Source organism: Cannabis sativa, chromosome 1 (assembly GCF_029168945.1).
Source record: "Cannabis sativa cultivar Pink pepper isolate KNU-18-1 chromosome 1, ASM2916894v1, whole genome shotgun sequence".
Lineage (NCBI taxonomy): Eukaryota > Viridiplantae > Streptophyta > Magnoliopsida > Rosales > Cannabaceae > Cannabis > Cannabis sativa.
The window spans coordinates 71396878-71423599 of NC_083601.1; the positions used below are offsets into that span (position 1 = coordinate 71396878).

Consider the following 26722-nt stretch of genomic DNA (forward strand, 5'->3'; position numbering starts at 1 on the left):
CATGCAACATGGTACTTTATATATCAACCATATATTAATGACGTGGTTTAATGATGAAATGTCAAAAATTTATTTTCACTTTCAAAAAAGTGTTAAAGAAACATTTGGTGCTTGTAATTAATTCTTCTCATTTTAGAAGTCTTGATATGAATTGTTATTTTGAATGGAATACATACCAAACGTTATAATTCACATATGTAAAATAATATATAAGCTAAAATAAACTAATTTTTTAGATAAATTAGTTTAATTAATTCTTGTTACCTTAGATTTTTCCCAAAATACGTGGCAGCAGCTGAGGGTGACACGTGGACTTAAAAGAGCATCCACTCACGAAAATCAATTAAGTCTTGGCCAGAAAAGTACATCTTATGGAGTGAGCCTCCCGGAGGAGAGCATAAGACACGCCTTTTCTCCAGGAGGCTAGAACTGTAACAAGGCATCTCCGGGAAGGAAAGAGATTGTTCGAACAGTCACTTCGCATTCAATGCCGCATGGGGGGAAACGTATAAAAGGATTTGACAGATGGCGTAAGCCCCTTTTTACGGCGATTACACAACAATCGACGAGTCTAGTGACGGCTACATTGAGGACTCACATCAATCAAGGGAGGATAAAAGATTATATCCACCTAATCGCTAAGATACCTACGGTATAGGTCACGTATTTCTTATTTTGGATCTGCTAGGAATTTGTGCCATTAAGAGGCTAACACAAAAAGACAAGTGCTCCCTTTGTAGGGATCCCCCCGAAAAATACTGTAAACACCATAGGCAGAATGGAAAAGGGTGATCGATTAATAATGAATCAAGGGGAGTAAAGAAGAGAGAGAGAAATTCACCAAGAACATTCTCTGTAAAAATACTCTCATCAATAACAAAGACTCGTGGAGTAAGGCTCATTAATATCCTAACCACGTAAAAATCACCTGCGTTAAACTTTCGACGGCTCTTCTCATTCTACTACTTAATTAGTTGCTGAAAACCTCGGTCAATATTTTGGTGCTTTCATTGAGAACTGAAGGAAGCGTCGTCAGATAGACAATAGTCAAAGGAAAAGTCAGATTAACAATGGTGGAAACTCGTAACAATAAACGTCAGCCCTGTCCTCCTCAGGATGCTCAAAACCCAGAAGGCGAAGAAGTAACCTCAAGAGTGAATGTAGGGTCTGAGGAGCGAGATGAGGCAGACGATGAAGAATTCAAAGAAAACTTCGAAAGGTACAACACTTACGATGAAGGTAGCTATACGGAACTACTGGTCTCGAGGCAAAAGGCAGCTGATCATGAAGCTGAGCTGGTAGCTCAAAAAGAACAAAATAGAAGAATGCAAGAGGTGATGGTTGCCATGCAAAAAGCCATGGAAACTGCAGGGATACACATACATCCCAAGGCCATCCTAACAGGACCTGAGGAAACACCGAAAGATTCCTCACCGAGTACTTAGAAACCCAAGACCAGGGCACCAAGCCTTATACAGTACCCTTCCGAGGAAAACCCTAGGAAAAATCAAACTTCAATCCCCAAGAAAGAGAAAAAGGTACAAGATCCGAGAAAAGTCCGCTTGGATTTCCCAAAAGGGAAAGGTCTGTAGAGGGGCAAGCTCCCTCGAGTGAGACTTGGCCCTCAGGACCGAGATGATTAAAAAAGCGTACCCATGCACCAGGAACCCGGGAAGAGAGGGAGGAAAAATTGGAGGTACCCTCCAGTTGACCTAAGACAAAAAATCAACGAAAAACATGGTGACTTACGAGACCATCCAGACAAAAAGAAACATGCACTAGCGGCTTCCGCGGGCATGCTAAATGAAGGAATTCTGGTTGAGTTAGCAATACTACGCAAAGACATTGCCAGGGTCTCCCGGAGGCGAAAAGGGGACGACTCGAATTCTAATTGCGAGGACCGGGAACCGTGCACCTGGCACATACTGGATGCAGAGCTCCCCAAGAATTTTAAGATGCCCGAGATGGTGGCATACACCGGAGACTCGGACCCCAGTGACCATTTATCCCGTTTCAACTGGGTGATGACTGTCATGAGGGTCAGCAATGATGTAAAGTGTTTATGCCTTCCACTAACGCTGAGCGGTTCCGCTGAAGAATAGTTCAAAAATTTGGAACCCTGATCAGTAGACTGCTGGAACAAACTACAAGTAAGCTTCTGGAGACAATTTGTGGCGGCGAGAAAGATTAACCTTGAAGTCAGCGCCCTGACTAACATAAAACAATTGCCTGCAAAAACTCTAAAGAACTTTATAAAAAGATTCAAAGAAGAGGCTTCAAAGACCAAGAAGGTGGATGACGGACAACAGCTTGCCCTTCTCCAAGCTGGGATCCGTACGGGGACTCCTTTCTTTAACGAGCTACAACAGGAGGGAGCAACCAATCTCCAAGATTTCCAAAAGAGGGTCCAAAAGTACATCAATTTGGAAGAAGCCCAAATAGTGGCTTACAGAGGATACTACTCGACCGGAGTGTCAGGATATGCCCCAGAGTTCAACTCTCGGGAGCCATGCCTCCGGCCACTCCTCAAATGAGCGACATACAGTTCTCCGCTACCCTAGGATATAATCAGAGCCTAGCCTTGGCTCCCACAACATCACACTTTGGGACACCCATGGGCAACCCCTCAGGATGAATGGTCAAGCTCCATCTTAGTCCGCGCCTGCCACCAGCCTAACAAGATCTCCTCAGAGTTCCCAGAGCAAGAGGTCCTCAAAGGGTAGCAACCGGAATGAGGATAGCAACAACGAAGGGGATACACCCCTCAGTATACTCAATACATGGAGCTTACAGACACGCAGGACCAGTTATACTTTGCCACCTGGCAAAATACACATTACTGGAAGCCTCCTCCCCTGTATAAGGATAGTTCTCGAAGGGACGCCAGCAAGAGGTGTGAGTATCACAACGACATTGGCCATAGTACCAATGAATGCAAGAACCTGAAAGATGAAATTGAGAGCCTAATCTAACTAGGTCATTTATATGAATGGATTAAGAACCGACTACCCCAAATTAACCTGGCTCTAGTAGGAAGCCCTTTACCTCAAGGAGCACCAGGGGGTATACCCGGAGAGCCATCACCCGGTGTACCCCCCGGAGGAGCACTCCCTCAACAAATCCCTGGATTATCACCGAGACCAAATGGGAGAGTGGCCATGATCTCCGGTGGACGCCATATTGGGGGAACCACCAGAAACGAGCTAAAGTGTTATGTTGGGGCCATAAAACACGATGAAGTGTGGGAAGTCACCCAACTCCTAGCGCAAAGGCCCTAACTCATGGACCAGGCCATTACCTTCACAGAAGAAGACGCCAAACTGGTGCGTTTCCCTCACCCTGACCCACTGGTCATAGAAACTTCCATCGCCAATAAAATTATGGTAAGAATATTGGTAGATAATGGGAGTTCCTTGAACTTACTGTTCAAAGAAGCCTTCACGACCATAGGCCTCACGGATAGGGATCTATCGCCCAACGACTCCCAGCTCATAGGATTTAATGGGACAAACACTTATCCCAATGCGGAAAGTAAGGCTCCCTGTCACCCTATGCCCGGATACCCCACAGAGCACTTTCAAATACTGCACCTTTGTGGTGGTGGATTGCCCAACAGCATACAACACCATCCTTGGTCGGCCGGCCTTGGTCAATTTCGGAGCAATCACCTCCATCCCGCACTTATGCTTTAAATTCCCTAGTCAGGAAGCTGGAGTGGGGACAGTGAGGGATAAGAGGCTTGAAAAATCTAATAGATAAGAACTCACCGCTGTAAGGGCCACGCTTACATCCTGGACGGGATTGGTAGAGGCACAGGCTACATATCTCTTCATTGGGAGTTAAGTTAGGGCCGATGAAGCGGTTAAACCACTTATACAAGTGATCCAAATTCAAGTCCCAGACGTTCCCGACATATTCACTACGAGTAAACATATCTCTGCATTCCCCTAGGTGTACTCCCCCATGGCATATTTGTGCTTGGCAATCCGGAGCTAAGTCCTTTACTCATCGGTAGGAATGGGGGTTAAGACAGTAACATGAGGCATAGTATACTTGTCCACCTCGGACAAAATCTCTGAGTCAGAACTGGGAGCAGGAGTATCCACGCGCCTCAGTTTTTTAACAATCTCTACCTCCACCATCTTACCTTTACGCTTGCGGTCCAGGAGGAAGGATCTCGCCTTCTTCTTCTTCCTCGTCCATTAAGACGACTTGGTCGTGGGGGATGCTAGTAGAAGATCTCCCGGGAGTCACCACCGGGTCGCGTTATTGAGGCATGCCAGACTCAGGACTGTAGGTTTGGACGAGAACATCCAAGAGGTCACCCATCGGCTTCCTTGCTTAAAGAAATAAACAAATAAATATGTTAGAACATTATCACAAAATCATGCATGCAAGAGTAATGTAATGAAACTAATCCTACCCTGGTGATCTAATTCTGCCCTAGCAAAAGTATGTACTAAAAGGCTGGTGTCGTTGTCCCCTAGAAAGATGTTCGAGAGGAGGAACCAACTGGAGGATATACAGGTGGAGTGATCCAAGGGGATGGGTACGGGAGGACCGAAACCCATCTGGGACCGGCCTATGAAATGACTAAGGTTGGAAAAATAAAAACTCTTGGCGTGATCACCCCATCGAAGAGGGGGAATTTTAAACTTAAGAAGATGGTAATCAAATTCCACAGGCCTACAAGTAGAGTAATCCTGAACAGAAGGAACATGATGAATAATCAGTGGGAACTTACTAGCTACAGAGGTGCTGGCATCGGGAGCCCCAACATTAGGAAATGGGAACGGAAACTTGAGCCGGGAGGTCGCCTGTTCTTTTCTAGCTTTTATTTGAAGAACCCTCCCTGAGGCAGCTTGGGCCTTGATGTAGGATGACTCTTGTTCCCTCTTCAAGAGGTACTTCTTGTACCTCTCCTCCGTGGAAGCAATGATATCTTCCCGGAGCGCCTTGTCGAACTCAGGGTTGTGAATGTTGGGGCAGAGAACCTTGGATAAATTGAAGTCATCTGTTGATTGGCCCTCTGAAATTGACTTCTCACTCCGGCAATTGTGTTTTGAAAACTTCAAAAACTATTTTTTGTTTTTATTTCTAAAAGTACTTTTTTGAAAATAAAAAATAAAAAATAATACCAAACATGCTCTAAGTATCGATGTGCTATGCTGAGCATTGTTATAGCAAAGCCAAGTTTTCTTCTATCTCTGGTAATATATAATATTAGTCCCAAAAGTAATTTATAATAACTAAATGTTTATTATAATTAAAATTAAATTAGTAAGAACTTGAATTTAAATATTATTTTTCAATGATAAGTGTGTGTCAATGTTTTTAGTGGTTTTTGTTTCTATAATTCATAATTAGAGAATTCGCCAAAGGTAAGTTTAGTATGTTCAAATGCTAAAGGAAATTAAACTTTTAAATGATGTTTAGTTGGAAAGAATTAAATTATAGAGTTAGGAATGAGAGTAGGAATAGGTAGGAATGAAAATATAGAATTAAGAATGAGAATAGGAATATCTATAGAAATAAAATAGAATTAAATTTAAAATGTATAAAAAATTTGATAATTTTATTAATTTTTTTTTCTCATCTTGCGTTGAAATGGTCTTTCTGTTCATTTCAAATTAGAATAGTCATTCCACAAAAATTATGGAAAAGTCATTCTATTAAATTGGCATTCTAATACTTTAAGACTCGTTTGGTACACTATATTATTAGGTTATATTGTATTGTAATATTATATTAAATTTAGTTATTATATATACATATCATATTTTGATATAATACTATTTTAAATTTTAATTTACACATACTAAAATATTACATATTTATATATTCATAAAATTTAATGTCATATATAGTTTTACGTAAATGTGACATTTAGTAACCCTTTTGTTTTAGAGTTTTTGATTACAAAAATAAAAGTAAAATTTTTATTTTTGAAAAATGAAAATGTATTCTATAACTACTTTTATTTTTTAATTTTAAAAATAAAATACAAAATGCATGTTCTATAAATTTTATATTTATTTTTATTTGTTAATTTTATTTAAGTCGGGTCTAGGTCCGGGTCCAAGTTCGAGTTTGGGTCCAGAGCCGGGTCTGGGGCTGGGATTGGGGCCAAGTCTAAGTTGGGGTCTCCAGTTCGGGTCCGGGTCTAGGTTAGGTTCACGTTCGGGGTTCGGGTTCGGGGTTTAGGGTCTGTTCTGGGTTCGAGTCTGGGATCGTGGTCCCGATCCAGGTTTTGGGTCCAGGTCAGGGGCTGTGTAACACCCTAACTAGCCTAGGCATGTCACATGATTTTTAAACGTACTGTGCAACTCGTTGCTAATCAACGAGGTTTATAGAAATCGTGATTAATTAAAATTTTGCTTTTTAATTAAAATTTATAATATTTCATACAAAGTACTCGGGATCGCGATTACAAAATACTTTACAAAAGTTAATTAATTCTTTACAAAATATTTGTCGCCCAGCGACTAACTACAAAAGTGCTGCTGTCTCGAGGATCGTACGCTCCAGGCCTAACTGCCCTGACATGTACAATCTTCATCGACTCCTCCTCACGGTTCCTCAGCTTTGGCCTTGCCCTTACCTACACATAAACATAGACTTGTGAGTCGACAAACTCAGTAAGAAAAGCATAAATCATAAAACATACATAAATCCCGGGTTATGATCAGGCGCCCATACCGTTGACCACAAGCCTAATCCCCGTGTCCCACACGGTACTGAGTCTCGAACGTTCGTACGACGGTACTTTTGACGGAGTAACAGCCTATGCTCAGTACACTGGTCATACTCCAGCTGCTAGTCATACTCTAGCCTTACTGATATGTTACAGTATCAGCCTATACTCGGTACACTGGTCATACTCCAGCTGCTAGTCATACTCTAGCCTTACCAATGTGATACAGTCAAACAGTACAGTACCATCGACCATAATATCACCCTATTCTCGGTACATTGGTCATACTCCAGCCGCTAGTCATACTCTAGCCTTACCGATGTGATACTGTCGGATGGTACGATGCAAACATACAAATCTAATGTAATCTAACAGGCTTCCTAACATGCACGCTAAACATGTAAATACATATGCATACTGTTATACTAATCTTACCTCAATTCCAAATTCTGGTGTGCCGGTCAACCTGAGTGGAACGAACTGCTCTGCGATTTACAGGCTCCTAAACCATAACAACCACAACACTAGATAAGTGATACGCTAAATCACTTTCCGAGGACTTAAACTAGAACCTAAGAGTTTCCCTATCGACAAAAAGCATGGCAATACCCTAAACAACACACAAATGGGAAGAACTAGGGTTCCCAAAAATGTCCCAACCAGTAGACTGGTTCTACAACCGGAATTCCGGTTCTACAACCAAGGAAACCATCAGCAACCCTAGTTCCTGGAAGCCCCAACCGGTCGACCGGTTGCTGATGGCTTCCCAGAACCGGAATTCCGGTTCAGTGCAGGAAATTTTTAAAATTTCATTTCTCATTCAATTCAAACCCAAACTCTTTCAAACCTTCCAGACCTGTTCTAAATACCCCAAATAACAATTCCAAAAGCATTAAAACAAAGCTTAATGCACTAAAACAAAAATCACCATGTGAGCTCCAAGCTTTGAGTTCAAAACTCAAGCTTGGTTAAATCTAATAAACATGCATCACAACCTGCTCAAATCTACTTAAATAAGCATAACTAAGTCTCTGAAAACAACCACAAACCACTACAAACAACACAGCAACCAAGTTCATCATTTTACCTTGAAAATCAAAGTTTTGGGTTTAAAATTCCACACTTAATTAAAATCAACAAACACCAACACAATCTTGCTTGAATCACATATTAAAACATAATTAAGCTTCACAAACCACTAACAAACTCACACAACAGTCACAACCACAATTTCTCAAGCATGCAATTATCAAAGAAACTTAAAAGAAAGCTATAGGAATCTTACCAACAACTTGTGATCACTAAATCTGGAGAAAATAGTTTGAATTACCAAAGAAAACACCAAGAATCCTTGCTGCTCAAGGAGGCCAAAAGAGGGAGAGAGTTTGAGAGGAAAATGGAATTTTGCTTTTCTCTTGTTTTTTTTTTTCAATTTTGTAAAATGAGAGTCAAAAGTAACTTTAATTACTTTATTCATCAACTAATAAACATAACATAACCTAAATAATTCCCAATTACTAAGTCCACTAAAGGACAAAAATATCAATGGGGCAAAATGATCATTTTGCCCCTCCACACTAAAATAACATAAAGGGTACTAAAGGGTATTTTGGGAAATTCTAAATTCCCGACTAATCCCGACATTCCCAATATCTAAATAACCATCCCACTATACTAACATGCTAAGTTGTGATTCTACTGAGCCAAACACCGAGTTCCATGTTGCCGGGCACCGAAAATGCAAAATATGAAATTTCACTATATGACATAAAATGCATTCAGAATTCAAATATATCAACATAAATAATTATTTAAATATCTATAAATAATTATCATAATTAAATCTTAATTAACTGCTAATTTCCAAATTAACCTAAGCGGTCTTTACAGGTCGGGTCCAAGATCAGGGGTCTGAGTCCAGGGTCGTGGTCTGGGGCTAGAGTCGGGGTCGAGGTTGGGATCTGGGTTGAGGTCGGGTTTTGTGTTTGGGGCATGGTATGAGTTCTGGGTCCGAGTCTAGGTTTGGGTTCGTGTCCCAGTCCGGATCTAGCGCTAGGTTAGGGTCTGGGTCAAGGTTTGGACTTCAGGTCCTGGGTTTGGGTCAGGATCGGGGTTCAGGTTCTGTTTCGGGGTTCGCGTTGGGGTTTGGGTCCGTGGTCCAATTCCAGGTTCGGTTCTAGGTTGGGGTCGGGATCTGAGTCTCGGTCCCAAGTTCTAGGCTGTGGTTGGAGTTTGAATTTTGGCTTTGGGGTCTGGGTCCGGTTGGTGTTTGGGTCCATGGTCCTTGGTCGAATCTGAGTTTAGTTCCAGGTCAGGGTCCAGGTCCGTGTCCCAAGATCTAGGTTGGCGTCGGAGTCCAAAATATTGATTAAGAAAAAAAAAATTGTTTAAAATATTTTGAAAGTTACTTTTTTTTAAAAAAAAAAAAATCAAATTTTGATTCTTAATTAAATAATTGAAGTGTAATAAAAAACAGTTAACATATTTCTAAAAAATATTTTTACTTTAATTAAGAAAACAAAAAATTAATTAAAAAAATATTACAAAACATACCAAAAAATACTACATAAAATACAGTTTAATACAATACAATATAATGCGGTGAACTATGATGTAGTAAACAAACACTAAATGCAACCAAAAGAGAAATAAAATAAAAATTATTTTCTTTTTGTTTCATTTCATTTTATTACCTGAAGTCAAACGCTATCTTAATTATTATTAATTGGAAACATTTTAATGTTCAAATGAAGAGTTTCTTAAAAATAAAAAAAAAGCATGTCACCCTAAACCAATAATGTAAAAAGTAAATTAAAAAAAATGATATTATTCTAAGCCCTAGAAGGGGGACAACAATATCGATCCAATTGAGAGTTCGACTAAGTACATATATATCTGACCGAAACCAAATATTGAACTATAACCACATTCTCATATAACAACATTCATTATTAGAGATGCAGATTCTCTATCAATTATTTTTATATCTGTACATATATATATATGTGTATGCATACACTCAGTAAGTTTCAATAACTCAATTTATTATGTTCATATATATGGTCCGACGACTGTCATAATTTTAAAATGAGATCAAGCTATGTCTCTGGCACAATTTCGGTACGATCGATGAATATTTTTTCTTTATTTATGTATAAAATCACACGAAATATATAGCTAATTTTTCAAGTACGATAATATAACTAGTTTTCTTATAAGTAATATTATGCATAGTACAATAAAAATAAGATTTTAGTTTTTGAACAAAAAATAATACTATTTATAGTTGAGAAAACTAATAAAACACTAATTAATTTCCGATCACTACGTACCATACTAGATCTCCTTAATTACCCAAAACTTTAAGTTACATGAAAAAGATTGCCTACTAATTAATTACTTTTTTTAGGAACAAAAATGAAACCTACAGGCTACAACCGAGAGTAAAGAAAATTAATTAAGTGATGGTGATCATCGATCAAAAGAGAAATTAACATGATAAACCAGACATATGTTTATATATGTATACATTGATTCATTATAGATATTGATCAAGTTGATTAGGTTGATCAATATTATATATATATATGCCGTGTCCATGTCATTTTGCATTAATCATTTTCAGTGGTTTCACTCCAATTCTTAATCGACATCATAACGGCTTGCTTCACAGCTTCAGCATCCATACTGCTTTCACCTTCTACATTCTATAAACGTACACATTTATACATTAGTGTTAGTATGTATGAAGAGAGAATGAGAGAGTTACATCATCAAGTATATAATTTGAATTAGATTAAAATAAAAGAGCAATTTAATTGTGTTTATTATTATAGTATTAATGCATGCAGTAGTAGTATAGTAGAAGTAATAATACATATATAGTAGAACTTACTTCTCCTCCTACTGCTTGTAAGTGGAAACTGTCAGCACAGGAAACCCTAGCTTCAAGCACGTTAAGACCCATATCTTCAAAAGCTTCCAAAACGGCCACAAGCAAACCTGGGCAACTCTTTTCCGAAAGCACATTTATCATAAACCCTTTATCTAGGGTTTTCACCGAGACCTGCTAATTAATATTATTTATTTAATTAATAACATATAGCAATGTAGATTATTGATCTGTAATAACTAAAATAGGGGAAATAATTATTGAAACTTGAAAGTGCTATTTATATATACCACAGGCAATGCATTAAAATCGTCATGATCACTTGAAGATGTAATTTGTGCATTATTTTCCATGTCTTGATTCAATCTTTGGACCTTTTCTTTTAAGTCTTCAATGTACTTTGACGCGTCCACTATGATTGAGGTTTTGTTGAGCTGCCACAGTACACATGCAAAGACATATATATAATTAATAAATAAATTTTTCAAGTTACGGATATATATTTATATACACACACATCTAAAATATATATCAGTGAAAAAGCTTTCTAAACAATTTTGTCCCCTGCATTGACATAAGTTAATAAAATTCCTCTCATTCACATTAGAAGTAACTCATGTAAGATATATACATATACACACCCAACTGAAATAGCTATAACTATAAATTTGACAAATTATTAAGGATATATGCAGTTGTCATGAGACTTCATAAACCATTTTGAGAATTTGAAGAGATGATATATCAAACCAGATATTATATACATATTCTTATTAATTAACCCATCCGAGTAGAATAATTAATATCACATATCTAAATATTTGACCGCACTATATTTTCCCTTGAAAAATTCTAACGAGCAAGAGGAATGAACAGTCATATTAGGAAATTATTAATTGTTAATTGTCATCATGCATGAAGCCAAGAATAAATTGGGGAACATATATATATATATATATATATAAATAGAACAGGAAATATTTATAATTTTATATAATCACAGAATTAGTTGAAATTATTATTGCTTATAATTAATTATAGAAGTATCTAAGGTGTCATATACACAAGTAGCTAGAAAAGAAAAAAAAATTGAGAAAAAAATGAATCTTAAAAAATTGTTATTACTATAGTGAAAATAAAGATGAGGGGTACTATAATGTGTATATATATACATATATATAAGGAAATTTAGCCAATAGAAGAAAGGGAGTATAAGAATTAAAAGAATGCAGAGGCCAGTATGGGGAAAATTACAGCATGAGAGTTAGTAATAGAACGAAGAAGCTGCAGCTTCTCATGCAGAGTTGCGGCTGATCTCTTGTGCTCCCTAGAAACCATTTTTACTATTGATAATGACGATGATATATATATATATATATATATACTTATGTATATGTGGGTGTTGAGACTCTAGAGGCTTTTTATTCTCTTATTTCTCTGCTTTCTATATATACATAAGGACAGTATGTATTGCCCAGCAACCTCTCTTTGATCCTCTGCTAAACCTGATCTGAATTAGGCGCTCATATATATAGATATAGAAATAGATGGATATATATATATATATGTAAAAAAAAAATAAAAACAAAAAGTGATGAGAGAAGAGATATACTTATGAGCTCTCAAATCTATGCGATGATCTCCTGTTTGCTTCCCACATGAGTGCCTCAGTTTCTTCACAACATTTATAATTATAATAATATATAATTCACTCCCCGAACTGCCCTTTATTATGCGGTGATAACAATATATTGATTACTATTGCATTTATTTTCTACTCCAAAACAAATCATTTATTTTTTTGAAACAAAACAAATAAATTAATCCTTTTCTATATTTCTTTAGGCAATAGGACTTCCAGCCTGAAATGTGAGCATTAATTTAGAGTTTTGCACCTTCAACTTTTTGTGTTACAAATAATTCTCCCTAAATTACACAGATGATTGCAAATATCTTCATATTTACTCATATTTTCTTTTTTTTTTTTCGAAATAATTTAGTTTACTTATGTGATTAGTCACACATGTATAATTTAACAAGTTCAAACTACGATCAACATATAATTTATTGATATTAAACAAAAAAAAATATATATATTATTTTAAAAAAATATGTATACAAATATTATCATAATTTATTATAAACTGCTAGTTTTAAATTTAAATTGTATACATATTACTGCTACATCAATAAATTAAATAAAAAAAAAAGAAAGAAAAATATTTGTCGATTTTTATAATTCAATGGAAATTATTGCAAAAAATAGTTCTTGAAGAAAAATTCTACAAGGATCATAATTCGAATGCCAAATCCATATTTTTTATTAATTAATATATATAATAATATTTGGGTATTATTGAGAAATGTATATTTATAGAGGATTGTCAAAGGTATAAGTATGTAATCTTTAATATTATAATGAAATGTTATATTATTATTGATGTATTCGTTTTTTTTTTTCAAAAATTTTGTTAGTGTAATAGAATATTAGTTTGAGTGTATTTTAATTTAATAATTAATATATATTTAAAAATTATTAACTAAGTTTGTCTTTGCCTGTAGTGTCTAAAAAGTTTATATATGTACACATAATTTATACAGCTACAAATAAGTGATATAATGCAAAATATAATTTATTTTGTCAAAATTTTACTAATGATGTACCAAATTGTAATGTAAATATCTCAAATCTAAATTTAGACAATATAGCATGATACAAAATTTGTATCATAATAAATGTTATACTTTTATATTTACTATTATACTATTTTTAATATTTATTATTAAAATTTAGTTAGCATGTCAATTTGCATAAAATGACTTTCTTAATTATTATTATTTATTAATAAATTCGATATTTACATTTATATTATTATTTTATATTATTAATAAAGTGTTAGATAAGTATTAAATGACATATAAATTTTGTATCAAGATTCGCAATTATGTATTAGAACATAATAGTAAAAGTTGATATAAAAATGTCACAAAATTATATTTTATGCCAAATATAGATCTATTTTTGCATCTCGGTCTAAACTTATTAACACATATATGATAATTAATTTTAACCAATTATTCTTATCTAAGATAAGACGTTCCACTTATTAATTGTAACTTGCTACATAAATATGTATCTTGTTTTTTTTTTTTAAATTGTAACTTGCTACATAAATATGTATCTTGTTTTTTTTTTTAATTAATGTGTACACATATTATTATTCATATCTATACATAGTAATCTTGTGGTTGTGTAATAATGTGTTTCTTGCTTTTTCATAAAAATAATATTAATGATATCATATTTCAATGATATTTTGATAATAGTTTATTACATCAATATTGTAAATTATATGCAATGATTAATTGTGCATGAATTCCCTGAAAAAAAAAGTGTGTACATGAATTTCATTTCACTTAATGAATGTACCTAGCTAGTACTATACACATACTGTACGTCTGTTTTAAATGTGATCTAATTATAGTATTCCTTATAAAAATAACTTTATAGAAAGTAAAAAGAACTTCTATATGGCAAAATTTGTTGATCAAATGTATTATTTAATATTAGTGGTATAAGTACTCAAAATATTTTGAGTTTATAAAGGGCATAGACTTATAAATAATATTTTAGCAGCTATAGTAAAATTGTAATTTTTATCCAACTTTATTAGTATAGACACTCTAAGACTTAAATATTAATGTTTTTGAAGAAGATTTAGAAGTAATTGATTTTGGTCCAATAATTTAAAATTTATAACATGTATTTTATTTAAGACACTAACAAAGTTTGTACTTACAAAACTAAACAAAAATTACATCTTAATTTATTAACATTTTGTACTTATAGCTTTGAAAAATTAGATTTATACTAGTTACAAACTCAAAATTTTAATCACTTATACTACAAATATCTCATATATTATATATATTTTAAAATGGTAAACTAACAATTAATATTAATTTTTTTATTCAATTTTGAATTTTGTTGAACAAATTTCTTTATTCGAATTGATATACTATACTTTTTGAATGTAACAAATAATGAAAGTATGCGCGTGCAAATAATATGCTTATTATTAATAGTATTATAATTAAATTAATTAAGTGTGTGATACATTGGTATGGCACTGCTTCTTAGTTATAGGGTCTTCTGTGTCCATATAGTTCATGTGTACATATTTAATTCTAAATCATAAAATTTATAATTCAATACTAGGGTTATTAATCCAATTTAATTTACACTAATTTATTTAAGTGTATATGATTAATATTAATGATATCTCCAACCAAGTAGCTCCATGTAAATGTGATCTAATCCAATATTTTTCTCCTAATCTAATATAATTTAATTAGTAATTGAATTTAAAAAATTATCATCTAATCGAATCCAATTAGTCTTTGTAATTTAATCAAATCCAATGCAATTTTGGATCAATTTTCTAATTAGATATCCAAGCACATGAAAAATTACATTAAAATTAAATATTACCCTTCATTTAAATTTAAGACTATTAATATATCATTCTTACAAATTTAATGTAACTATATATTAAAAATTAAAAAAAAAAACTGTATATATATATTTACATATTTTATTATATATAAATAATATAAATATTGTTTTGGATCCATTTTGGATTGAAATTTGAAATTGATGACATCAATAACTAATCCAATCTAATTACAATATAATTTTAACATCGGCCAATCCAATATTTTCTTAATACCCCTATTTTAAAATATCAATTATGTAGATCTATATATGTGATCTGGTAATAAATAAATCATAAATTTTCGCACTCCTTTCAATTTTAAAAGATTAATAAAGATTAGAAACCATCAATTCAGTATTATTAATATAAATGTGATATATATATATATATATAAAAGTAGTGCTTAAGCATCAAAATCTCTCGAAAATGTTATATTCCTTCAACGGAATGCGTACGTGTCATCAATTATAAATATGCATTGTGATGCATGTATACTTGTTTTTTGGATTAGCAGTTCATGACAACACAAGTTGATAATGCTTATATATATCTAGTCAAAAAAAGATAGCGCGCTACTACTATTTACGAAACAATAAATTATAACTAATTAATAATATTGATTAGTAGTACATATGCATATATATATATAAAGGGTAAAAGAGGAAAAATATTGAATTATAATTGGAAAGAAGTTATACATATATATGAATTAAGAAGAAAGGAATCATGAGCTCGTGATGGGAGTGTGAAGTGAAATAAGCCATCGAAAAGAGCGAAGGGAAGAAACAAAATGATGTTTAGTTGTGATTTGGGAATGCCTCCAAACACTCCTCACGGGGGCTTTTTTAGGCCATATACATATCTCATATCTCTCTCTTCTCTCCTTCATCATCAACTCATCTCCCCCACCCCAGCTTCTTCTTCATCCTCTCTCTCTCTCTCTCCACCCGTCACTCTCTTGTCCTCTCTCTCTCTCTCTCTCTCTCTCTCTCTCTCCACACGTGCCTTTCTAACCTTTGCTTGTACATGTACATTTTATGCTACTTAATTTCACAATCACTATTCCTGATCACCCGTACCCATCTCTACAGACAAATTGCATTTGATGAAATATGGTAGTACTATATATATATATTTTCATCTTGGAAATCGGTGCATTATTCATGTATTTGTTTGTGTATGTACATACCGTGCAAATTATAATTACTATTATGCAGATATGTCTTCTATATACTTATACCAATCCAAATGGCACATAATTATGCTATATTATTAATTGATATTGGATCTAATTAAAAAAAAATACCCCTTTGAATGTAATGTAATGATAGAATAGTACTAAATAAATAGTTCACTGTTTGACATAATGTTGAGAAAGTAAAAGTATATACATAAATTAATTTATTTTCCACATATATTATATATGTGGAATATATAAGTGATAATTGTGTCACGAGACTTTATATATGTGTTTATATATATAGTAGACAGAAACATACATATCGCAGTGCAGAGACAGACACACACACTGTGGCATACATATATATATAAGCAAGTTAATTTGGAGGAAGGGTGGTGCGTATATGCATTTGCATCCAATTAAGATTGTCTTCATTCCATAGAGACAAACAAAGTACCCACCCACCTCTATTCACATGTGTGCCATTAATCATTACAACCAAACAATAATCTCCATACATACACATATATATATGCTCCTCTGCTCCAATCTTTGTCTCTTCCAAGCCCTAGCTACATTCCCCTTAACTTTTTTTTTTTCTTGAACTTCCTATACCTAGCTACTTAAACCTAGCTTGGCTATTTTTTTATTGACTAGTATATTACTACACATTACACATATCTACATGTAAGATCATTGTTATAATTAAAAAAAAAAAAGAAGAAGAAGAAGAAGAATAAATTAAAGAAAATATACTTTATGATTTCTAATTTTCTAATATTAGTTTTTTTTTTTAAAGCTCAAAACATATTAATGATTCCCAAATTAATCTATATACAATTTTTAATCCATCACAACTTACTAGGAGTAAACCTCTATATATATAACATTAGCTTCGTGGTTTTTAAACATTGAAAATTAACTGAAATAGTTAACAGAATAAAAAAAGGTTAAAAACTGCTAAAAAAATAACAAAATGGTTAGAATTATATATATATAACTATAACACACAACACTTCTCGGTGGCATAAGTATTGCTAGTGCTATAAATATCCCTTGTCGTACCATGTATGAATCCCAATACGTACAGTACGCTTTTTCAAATTAATAATTAGGAGGCAGGTCTCAAAATTATGAGTATATGTCAAAATATATCCACTATTATTGAGTGTTTTTTTTTTTATTTAAGCTTTTATATATTATAACCTTAGGACTCGAATCCAGTACCTCTAACACACACCCTTCTATGGCAGCTAGCCACAAGTGGTTCCACTATTATTGAGTATACATATATATTTTTACATAACATAATAATACTTTTTCTGTATTAATTTGTACATGCAGGCTGCAGCTATATCTGAATATAATATATATACATATATATATAAGACTGTAGAGAAACCATTATTATGATGATGATTAATTATGCATATACAAGTACTAATTAATAAACCTTGTTTTTGTAGTACTAAGTTTAAGCAAGGCTGCTGTCCAGTCTATAAAGCAAAAGTAGGTATGTAAAGCATGCACCCTTTATTACAGCCTGGTTCCGGAAACTCCAAATTACATTGATCCTCGAAAAAGGCAGACCTCCAAAACGATCGGAGTTTGAAATTACATAAAGTCTCTTTCATGGGTACTTTATATATATATATATATATCAAATATATATATTTTTTCACACATGTACTTTTGTTGAGACATTCATTTTATACTACATTAAACTTTGACACACACACACACATATTATTTCAAACTGCTATATTCTATTCATCATGAGTTTTTATTCAAGAGGGTCTTGATTGTTCCTTTTAATAATTCCTTATGTACAATAATCTTTAATTGGCTAGTTAAGTATAATAATATCTTGAAAAACTTATTTTTATTACTGGCACCACATGTAAGAATTGTAAGATGTTGATGAATGGTATGATTCAGAATTTGACAATAACATTTAACATTGTCAAATGAGCGCGACTGGATGCTTATCTATATGATAATAAGGCGAAAAAAAAGTGGCAAAAATACAAAATTTAACAGATAAGCAATTTGTCTTCACACCCCACTACTATATTACAATTTATTTCATCAACTTGAAAGAATGAGATTGATTTGTATTTGGCTCATCTCAGTACGAATCTCTACTCTCAACTTTGTTCCACGACCAATAATTCATGATTGATTATCAGTGAACAACATTTGCAGGCAGAGAGAAAGAAAAAATACATGCCAATATATATATATATATATATATGTTTTATGATTCATATCCATTAATTCATATGTATAATTCTCCAATAAAAAAACCACACTTAGAAAAAAAGACTGCAACTTATAATAAATATATATATATATATATATATATTAATGAGTACACACACAGAGAAAGTTTAAGCTCTCTTCGTATTTCAGGTTTTGGTTTCCAAAAAGTTGGAGATTTTGATTTAGCAGATTCTATTGTAGGCACTCTCTTTTGAACTTATATTCACATGTTCTTGTAAAAGAATGAATACAACAGAAAGGAATGATTATGGTATAAACCAGACCCTGACATATATGTTATTATTATTACTCTTGTTTAATTTCTTATTTATCTTTAATTCAATAATATTTATATAGGACACATGTACACAAAAAGATATATATCTTATGAAAACAATATTATTGTGGTTATGGACATATTAAGATCTATTTCTTTTATAAGTAATACAAATTATATATAATATAATAGCAACAACAACAATTAATAATAATAATAATTCCATTAGCAAGTGTGAGTACTTATGCATGGGTGTAGAAGTGAATTGGTGACCAGCTGTATGCTTTTTCGTGTCTATCTATATATATAATTGTATATTTCCAATCATGTGTCAAAACAAAAAAAAAAATATGAAAAAAAAAGAGCGAAAAAAGAAAAAGCAAAATAACAACAAAATAAGGAGCATATTATAATGGCCAATAATGCATTAATGAAAGCAATACTGACTTTAGAAATGTTTCTCGTGACATGTATCCCATATATATACTACATTTGAAAAATGGGAAATTTTTTAAAATAATCTCTGATATATAATATGGCAAAAACAACGTATATCAGATGAGATTTACTAATAAAATGGATAAAATGGTTCCTGCTGTAGTTGATTTAAAATCAATTTTGAGAGAGGAATGATATGTATATTGCTTACAATGGAAGAGCTTTAATTATGTTTGTTTTTATGGCACTGTGTTTTCCTTTTCTGTTGTAATTTTCTTATAAATATAAGCAATCTTGAATATATCATATATAATATATAAAGGATTCTTGTGACTTGCTAGCATAAAACTCACGTGAGTTGCACTTCGGGAAAGTACATTCACATGCAATTGTGACAACAGAAACAAAATAAATTCATTTAAAGTATAAAGTTGAGTGATAGGTGCCTCTGGAATTCATATAGACAAAAGAGAGAGTTCAAGTTGGCAATTCAAGAATCTTCATGAGATATATAATATATAAACAACAATATTAAATGCCCAGCTAGCTAGAACTAGAAGTATATACATTGTTGGTGTATATACATATATATAATATAAATTTGTGTATTATTTCTTTTACACATCTGAAAGATAGTTCATTAATTGAGAGAATACATGATGAGGACGTATAACATAGAATAATATAGTCATCACTACCATTGCAAAAATATATATATTGAGACACGATTTTATTCCGGCCGTGATTGTACTTACACGGAATGTATTCCGTGATGTACGGTAGCCGTTAACTGGGGGAGTTATTTGATGTGAGGGCTGGGAGTAATCTAGAGATAATTAGGGTTAAAAAATAGTAATGTACCTTGAGACGCATTATTATTACGTACCCTGAGATCCATCTAATGTATTCCCAGTGGCGGAACTATGTTATTGTATGGGGTCGCCATGGCCCCCCCTAATATTTTGGGGAATCATTTTTTATATATTTATAATTTATAAAAATTAAATTTAGTTATTAAAGAAATACAATTAGTTTAGTTTACCTCAATGTACATAAATAGATGGTGTATTATTATATAGGGTTGTATAGGTGTATTTTATTTCTTATATTAATTTAAAGGCTATGTGTAGAATTTGTCCCTCGAATTAATACCGTTATCAAATCGTCTTTTAAATTTATTTACTATTCCCTTTGAACTATGTCACAATGCTGAAATATAAGTTTTCTAATAAGTTTTATCCAATGTTGCTAATAAAATAGTAATGAGAATTGTGTGTTATTGTCATATAAGTGCCACAAGTATAATTTAAATAAAAAATAATTTAAAATTTAAGAAATTTATTTTCTTATCAATAATTTTGAAGAAAATTTAAGATTAATTTATTTTTATTCATATAATTTAGGGTAAATACTATTTTGGATCTTGTATTTTGTAAAAAGTTACTAATTGGACTTTCTATTTTATTAAATGATAAAATGGACCCTATATTTTTTGAAAAATATACAAATAGAACCCTGAATTGATTTTTTGTCAAAATAAAACTTAATAATAATCTAATCTAAATATGTTATAACAAATCTAGTTACATTTTTTGTATCTGTTTGTGTTAGAAATTATCTTAAAGTTAATTATATTAAAAAATAAAATTGTTGAAAGAGTTCAGGTCCTATTTTTACCATTTTAGAAAATATAGGGTCTATTTTGTCATTTAACAAACAGAGGGTCCGAAATAGTATTTATCCTATAATTTATAGGTGATAAGAAAATATTTTTTAAAATTTTAAATTAACTATATGACACTGACAATAATATATCAAATACATTGACATGTTTTAGTAGAAAAATTTTAAGGGGTATGATACGATCATTGATCATTGTAATAATTCAAGGTTATAAAATTTTTAAATAGCCTAATTTTATTATTATTTTCTAAAAAGAAAAAGGTAAAATTACAATTTTCTTGACCTTCATGTTTGGTCCCTCCTTGGGTCTTTGTCTAGTTCCGCCACTGTGTATTTCGTACATCACAGAATACATTTCATGAAAGTACAATAACAGAAAAAAATTGTGTCCCTATATATATTCATCACTACTTTAATAAATTATAAGACAAAATGGTATTTCATAAATGACTAATTTTTTAATTTACCATGAGGAAACTATATATATCAAAGAAGATATGATAGAAGTCACTTTCATATATAACAAGTAAAAATCTCTATCTCCTATATAAGAAGAATAAAGAAAATGTCACTTTCAAGAGTTCATCATCATTCATAGAATTATGATCATCTAATATTTTCTACGGTTGAATTTACTAATTAATGCTTATGTCTACGTAGTAGAGTAGTGGATATCCAACAAATACATATATCTATGAAAATATTAAATTTAATTTAATATAATTAATTTCTAGAATTTTCTTGTTGCTACTAAAGTTTTTAGACTATTCTTATATTTACTAAAACATCTAGAGTTTTCTTATTTATTTGAGTACTCTTGAATTTTCTAGAATTATCTTTCACATGTATTAGTAGAGAGCCTTATGTAGAACAATGTAGAAGCACGACTACAATATGGGCTTTTAGAGGCTGTTTTTTCAACCCATTTTTTAAAAAGGAAAGCTAAAGGGTGTGAAAATACTCACATAGTATGAAATTGACATTTAGAGACAGTTTTTCAATAAAAATTGTAAGTATAGAATTTATATATAGCCTATGTCGTCGATTGGGGGTTGGAAAATATTCAGAGTTTTTTATTAACCCTATGGCGTCAGTTATTGGGTATTAAATGACGCCATAGGTGCACACGTGTCGTGTAACGAGTGCACCTATGGCGTCATGTAGGGATTTTACCCTTCTGCCCTACACACAACAAAGAAGAAATAATCAAGATACAAGGTCAAAACTGACCTTTCCCACTGAGTCAAAACCAAGTTGACTCAATTGATTTAAGCCCAAACGACAGCCCCCTTTTTGATGAGCTACAAGTCGTTTCATAACCCTAGTTTAGCCCTAATACCTCAGAACAAAATAGAACCCCATTCATATACACAAACACTCAAACGACTCACAAACAATAACCCTAGCAGAGCTGTTCTTCGTGGTTCTTCCCTGAAGAACATGAAGACAGCAACCACAAACCAGAACCAAATTAACCCCTTCCGAAGTCGATTCGAACCACACAAACATACACAAAACAATAAACACAATGAAAGAAAAACAGAGAAGAAAAATGGAAAGTGTGCACCAAATTTTATAGAGGTTCCCCAAAATTGTGTTGGGTGCGTCCTCTTCGAGCTTGCCTCGATTCCACTATGGATCTTCAAAGATGAAAGATTACAAAGCTAGTATTCCAAAACACATAGGTACGAATTGGTAATCCCTAATTGTTTACAATGTTTTAATCCTCTCTTTTCACTCTGTTTCTCTCTAAGTCAGTACTGATGTTCTTCTTCTCCTTTCTTTTTGCATGAACAACTCTCCTTGAAATTTGGATCTCCGAACCCTAACCCTAGAGTTCCAAGGTTTACCTCACTGTAAGCCTCCTCCAAAACTCAATCTGATATGTGTATTTTTCCTGTGTACAAATCTGGTTTTGTTCTGTTGTTCTCTGTTATAAAATATTTTTTGCTGTATTTTATATATCGTAGAAGAGAACAGTGACTCAGAGAGTTAGTTATAAAGTTATAACAAACTTTGTAACTAACTTAATGACCTGTCATAGATTAATAGTGTAAAGACCGCTTAGCTTAAATCTTGAAATTAGCAGATAATTAAGATTTAATTATGAAAATTATTTATAGATATTTAAATAATTATTTATGTTGTTATATTTGAATTCTTAATGCATTTTTATGTCATATAGTGAAATTTCATAATTTTGCATTTTCGGTGCTCGGCAACATGGAACGCGGTGTATGGCTAAGTAGAATCACAATCTAATATTTTAGCATAGTGGGACGGTTTATTTAGACATTGGGAATGTCGGGATTAGTCGGGAATTTATATTTTTCCCAAAATACCCCTTAAGTGCTTTTTCATCCTTTTAGTGTGGGAGGAGCAAAATAGTCATTTTGCCCCATAAGCTTTTGTCATTTAGTGGACTTAGTGTTATGTAATTATGTGATTTATTTGATATATGTTAGCTGAAATAAAGAAAAGATTTATGCATTGTATCATTTATTCAAAAATTGGAAAATATGCAAAAATAAGGAAGTTCTTCCTCTCAAGCTCTCTCTCTCTTTCTCTTTCGGTTTTGCTTGGGCTGCTAGGGCTGGGATTTTCTCTCTTTAATTCTTGTTATTTCAGCTAGTTGGTAGTGATCTCAAGCTAAGGTATATTTCTTTAAACTTCTCTTGTTGTGTTCTTGAATTCTTAGGAAGAAAATATTTGCATGCTTGATGATTTTGATAGTGATAGCTGCTGTTAGTTGTTGTTGTTGTTGTTGTTGTTGTTATTGTTTTCTATAGCTTAAATATGTTTAATTGAGTGGATTGGAATAGGTTTTGATGCATGCTAGTTAGTTTTAACCAAGTTTGGATTTTTTAACTCAAAATCTTCAATTTCAATGGTGAAATGTTGAAATAGCTTGTTGTGCTTGTTGTATTTGATTCCTGTTCTTTTCAGAGGCTTGTTTATGCTTAGTAGAGTGGATTAAAGTAGGTTTTGATGCATGTTAGTGGGATTTAACCAAGCTTGAGTTTTGAACTCAAAGCTTGGAGCTTTAATGGTAGTTTTTGTAATTTTGCATTAAACTTTGTTTTATTGCTTTGGATAGGTTCTTTGGGGTCTAAATAGCAGATCTGGAGGTTTTGGTATGATTTGGGGTTGAATTGCATGAGAAATGAATTTTTTAAGGTTTCCTGCACTGAACCGGAATTCTAGTTCAGAATGGCCTGTAGGAACCGAGTTCGGTTGGTGTCACGGGTTCTCCCGAACCGGAATTCTGGTTGTAGAACCAGTCTACCGGTTGGGATAAATTTGGGAACCCTAGTTCTTCCCATTTTTGTGTTATTTAGGGTATTTCCATGCTTTTTATCGATGGGGAAACTTTTAGTTTCTAGTTTAAGTCCCCGGGAAGTGATTTAGCGTGTCGCTTATCAGTGTTGTGATTATTATGGTTTAGGAGCCTCTAATTCGCCGAGCAGTTCGTTCCACTCAGGTTGACCGGCACACCTGAATTCAGAATCGAGGTAAGATTAGTATAACAGTATGCATATGTATTTACATGTTTAGCGTGTTAGGAAGCCTGTTAGATTTCATTACATATGTATGTTGGCTTCGTACCATTCAACAGTATCACATTGGTACGGCTAGAGTATGACTAGCGTACCGAGTATAGGATGATATTATGGTCGATGCTACCGTACTATTTGACCGTATCACATCAGTATGCCCAGAGTATGACTGACATACCGAGTATAGGCTAATACTGTAACACATCGGTACGGCTAGAGTTTGACTAGCGGCTAGAGTATGACTAGCGAACCGAGTATAGGCTGTTACTTTGTCAAAAGTGCCGTTGTACGAACATTTGAGACTCATCACTGTGTGGGACACGCGGATTAGGGTTATGGTCAGGGGTATGGGCGTCTGATCATAACCCGGGATATATGTATGTTTTATGATTTATGTTTCTCTTACTGAGTCTGTCGACTCACAGTGCTATGTTTATGTGTAGGTAAGGGCAAGGCCAAAGCTGAGGAATCGTGAGGACGAGCTGATGAAGATTGTACATGTCGGGGCGGTTAGGCCTGGAGCGTACGATCCTCGAGACATCAGGGCTTCTGTAGTTAGTCGCTGGGCGACAAATATTTTGTAGTGAACAGTAAACTTTTTGTTAATGGGATCCCAAAGTATTTTGTATGAAATGTTATAAGTATTTAATTAAATAAGTAAAATTTTAATTAATCACGATTTTCATAAACCTCTTTGATTAGCAACGAGCTGCACAGTACGTTTAAAATCACGTAAACACGCCTATGCTAGTTAGGGTGTTACAATTTGGTATCAGAGTCGCCAGGTTATCTTTCGAAGAACATCACGACATGTACAATCATCATCAGCAGTTAGCTCGTTCTATGGTTCAGTAAGCTTTTATTGCTTTAGTAGCTTATTTTAATTATTATGAATTAAGAAAAGCCTGTTAGAAGACTGATAGTAGAATAGGCGCATGTTTTTAACTTCCAAATTAAGCGGCATTAGTAGGCTCTCGTTGATCATGATCTAATATGCCAACTCTTTGTTACGTAGGCTGTTCAGACTAGATGGACGCCAGGCAAAATACCAGGAGTCAGGGCAATTCAGTCGGGTCAAATGAAGGTCAGGGAGCTTAGTTTCCCCCAAATGCTCGGGGTCGAGGTAGAGGTCCCAGGGGCAGGGCTCGTTGTCGCGGTGATGCTAACCCGCCTCAGGCTGCCCAAGCTACTCAGGAAGCCCGGAATTGACAAAACAGGTCTGCAGAAATGCAAGCCAGAATCGAGGAACAAGATAATCAAATTCAGCGATTAAGACAACAGGGTGCTCCTACAGTGCCTGTTCTAAAAATTCCAGTGGCACCTGCCCCTGTTGTCATGTCGAACCAGTGTTAGCGGTGAATCGAATGGAAGCTCTGTATGAAAGGTTCTGCAAGCAGGCACCTCCAGTTTTTCTGGGAGGTCTGGACGTCATGAAAGCCGAGCAGTGGCTAATTGTGATCACCAAGATATTGAATTTCATGGGCGTCACAGGGAATGATAGAGTAGCCTGTGCAACTTTTCAGTTTCAGGAAGATGCATTGGTCTGGTGGGACATGGTGTCCATGGTACACGACGTCAAAACGATGACCTAGGAAAAGTTCCAGGAACTTTTCAATGCGAAGTACTATAATGAGGCCGTCAGAAGTGCCAAGAGAAAAGAGTTCACCCACCTGACCCAGAAAGAAAATATGAGCGTTACTGAGTACACAACGCAGTTTGATCGGTTGGCGAGGTTGGCCTCGGGAATTGTGCCAACCGATTTAGTAAAAAGGAAAAGTATCTATATGGATTGAATGTGAAGATTTAACATTACTTGATGATTACTACCGACGACAAGACCACCTATGCCGAAATGGTTGAAAGACCACTCGAGCTGAGGGCGCAGTTGGGTGTATGACTGAGTCAGCTAGTACTCCATTGGGTGGCGGGGCTCCCAGCCCTCCTGCATCAGGCTTTAGCAGGGGAGGTAGTGGTTCGGCCATGGACCAGAAAAGGAAAGCATCCATTGCAACCGGTGGCTCAGGTCAGAACAAGAGGTTCCGGGGGAAGCAGGGTCGAGGCAGTCGTCAGGGTAGTTCTGAGACCTGATATACCTACCCAGAGTGCCCCAATTGTAAAAGGCACCATCTGGGTGAGTGTAGAGGGCAGAGGTGCTTTTAGTGTGGCATGCCAGGACACTACAAGAGGGATTGCCCTCAACTTAGAGCAGAAGCACCAAAGGCTCCGGCGAGACCCACTCTAGC

At 33.8% G+C, this 26722-nt stretch overlaps 1 protein-coding gene across 2 annotated transcripts; it reads right to left on the reverse strand.

Moving 5' to 3' along the window:
• Window positions 1-10133: 10133 nt before the first annotated feature.
• Window positions 10134-12385, reverse strand: LOC115704602 (transcription factor SCREAM2). 2 transcript variants are annotated; one of them, XM_030631803.2, is made up of 4 exons: window positions 11841-12385; window positions 10877-11020; window positions 10590-10760; window positions 10134-10401 (listed from the first exon to the last, which is right to left on the reverse strand). In XM_030631803.2, the coding sequence occupies exons 1-4, from the start codon at window positions 11922-11924 to the stop codon at window positions 10306-10308; spliced, it is 495 nt and encodes a 164-aa protein (XP_030487663.1). In that variant the 5' UTR covers window positions 11925-12385; the 3' UTR covers window positions 10134-10305. The 2 variants fall into 2 exon arrangements, with proteins under 2 accessions (XP_030487663.1, XP_030487662.1); XM_030631802.2 differs by having other exon boundaries at window positions 10590-10763; window positions 11841-12381.
• Between the last annotated feature and the right edge of the window lie 14337 nt (window positions 12386-26722).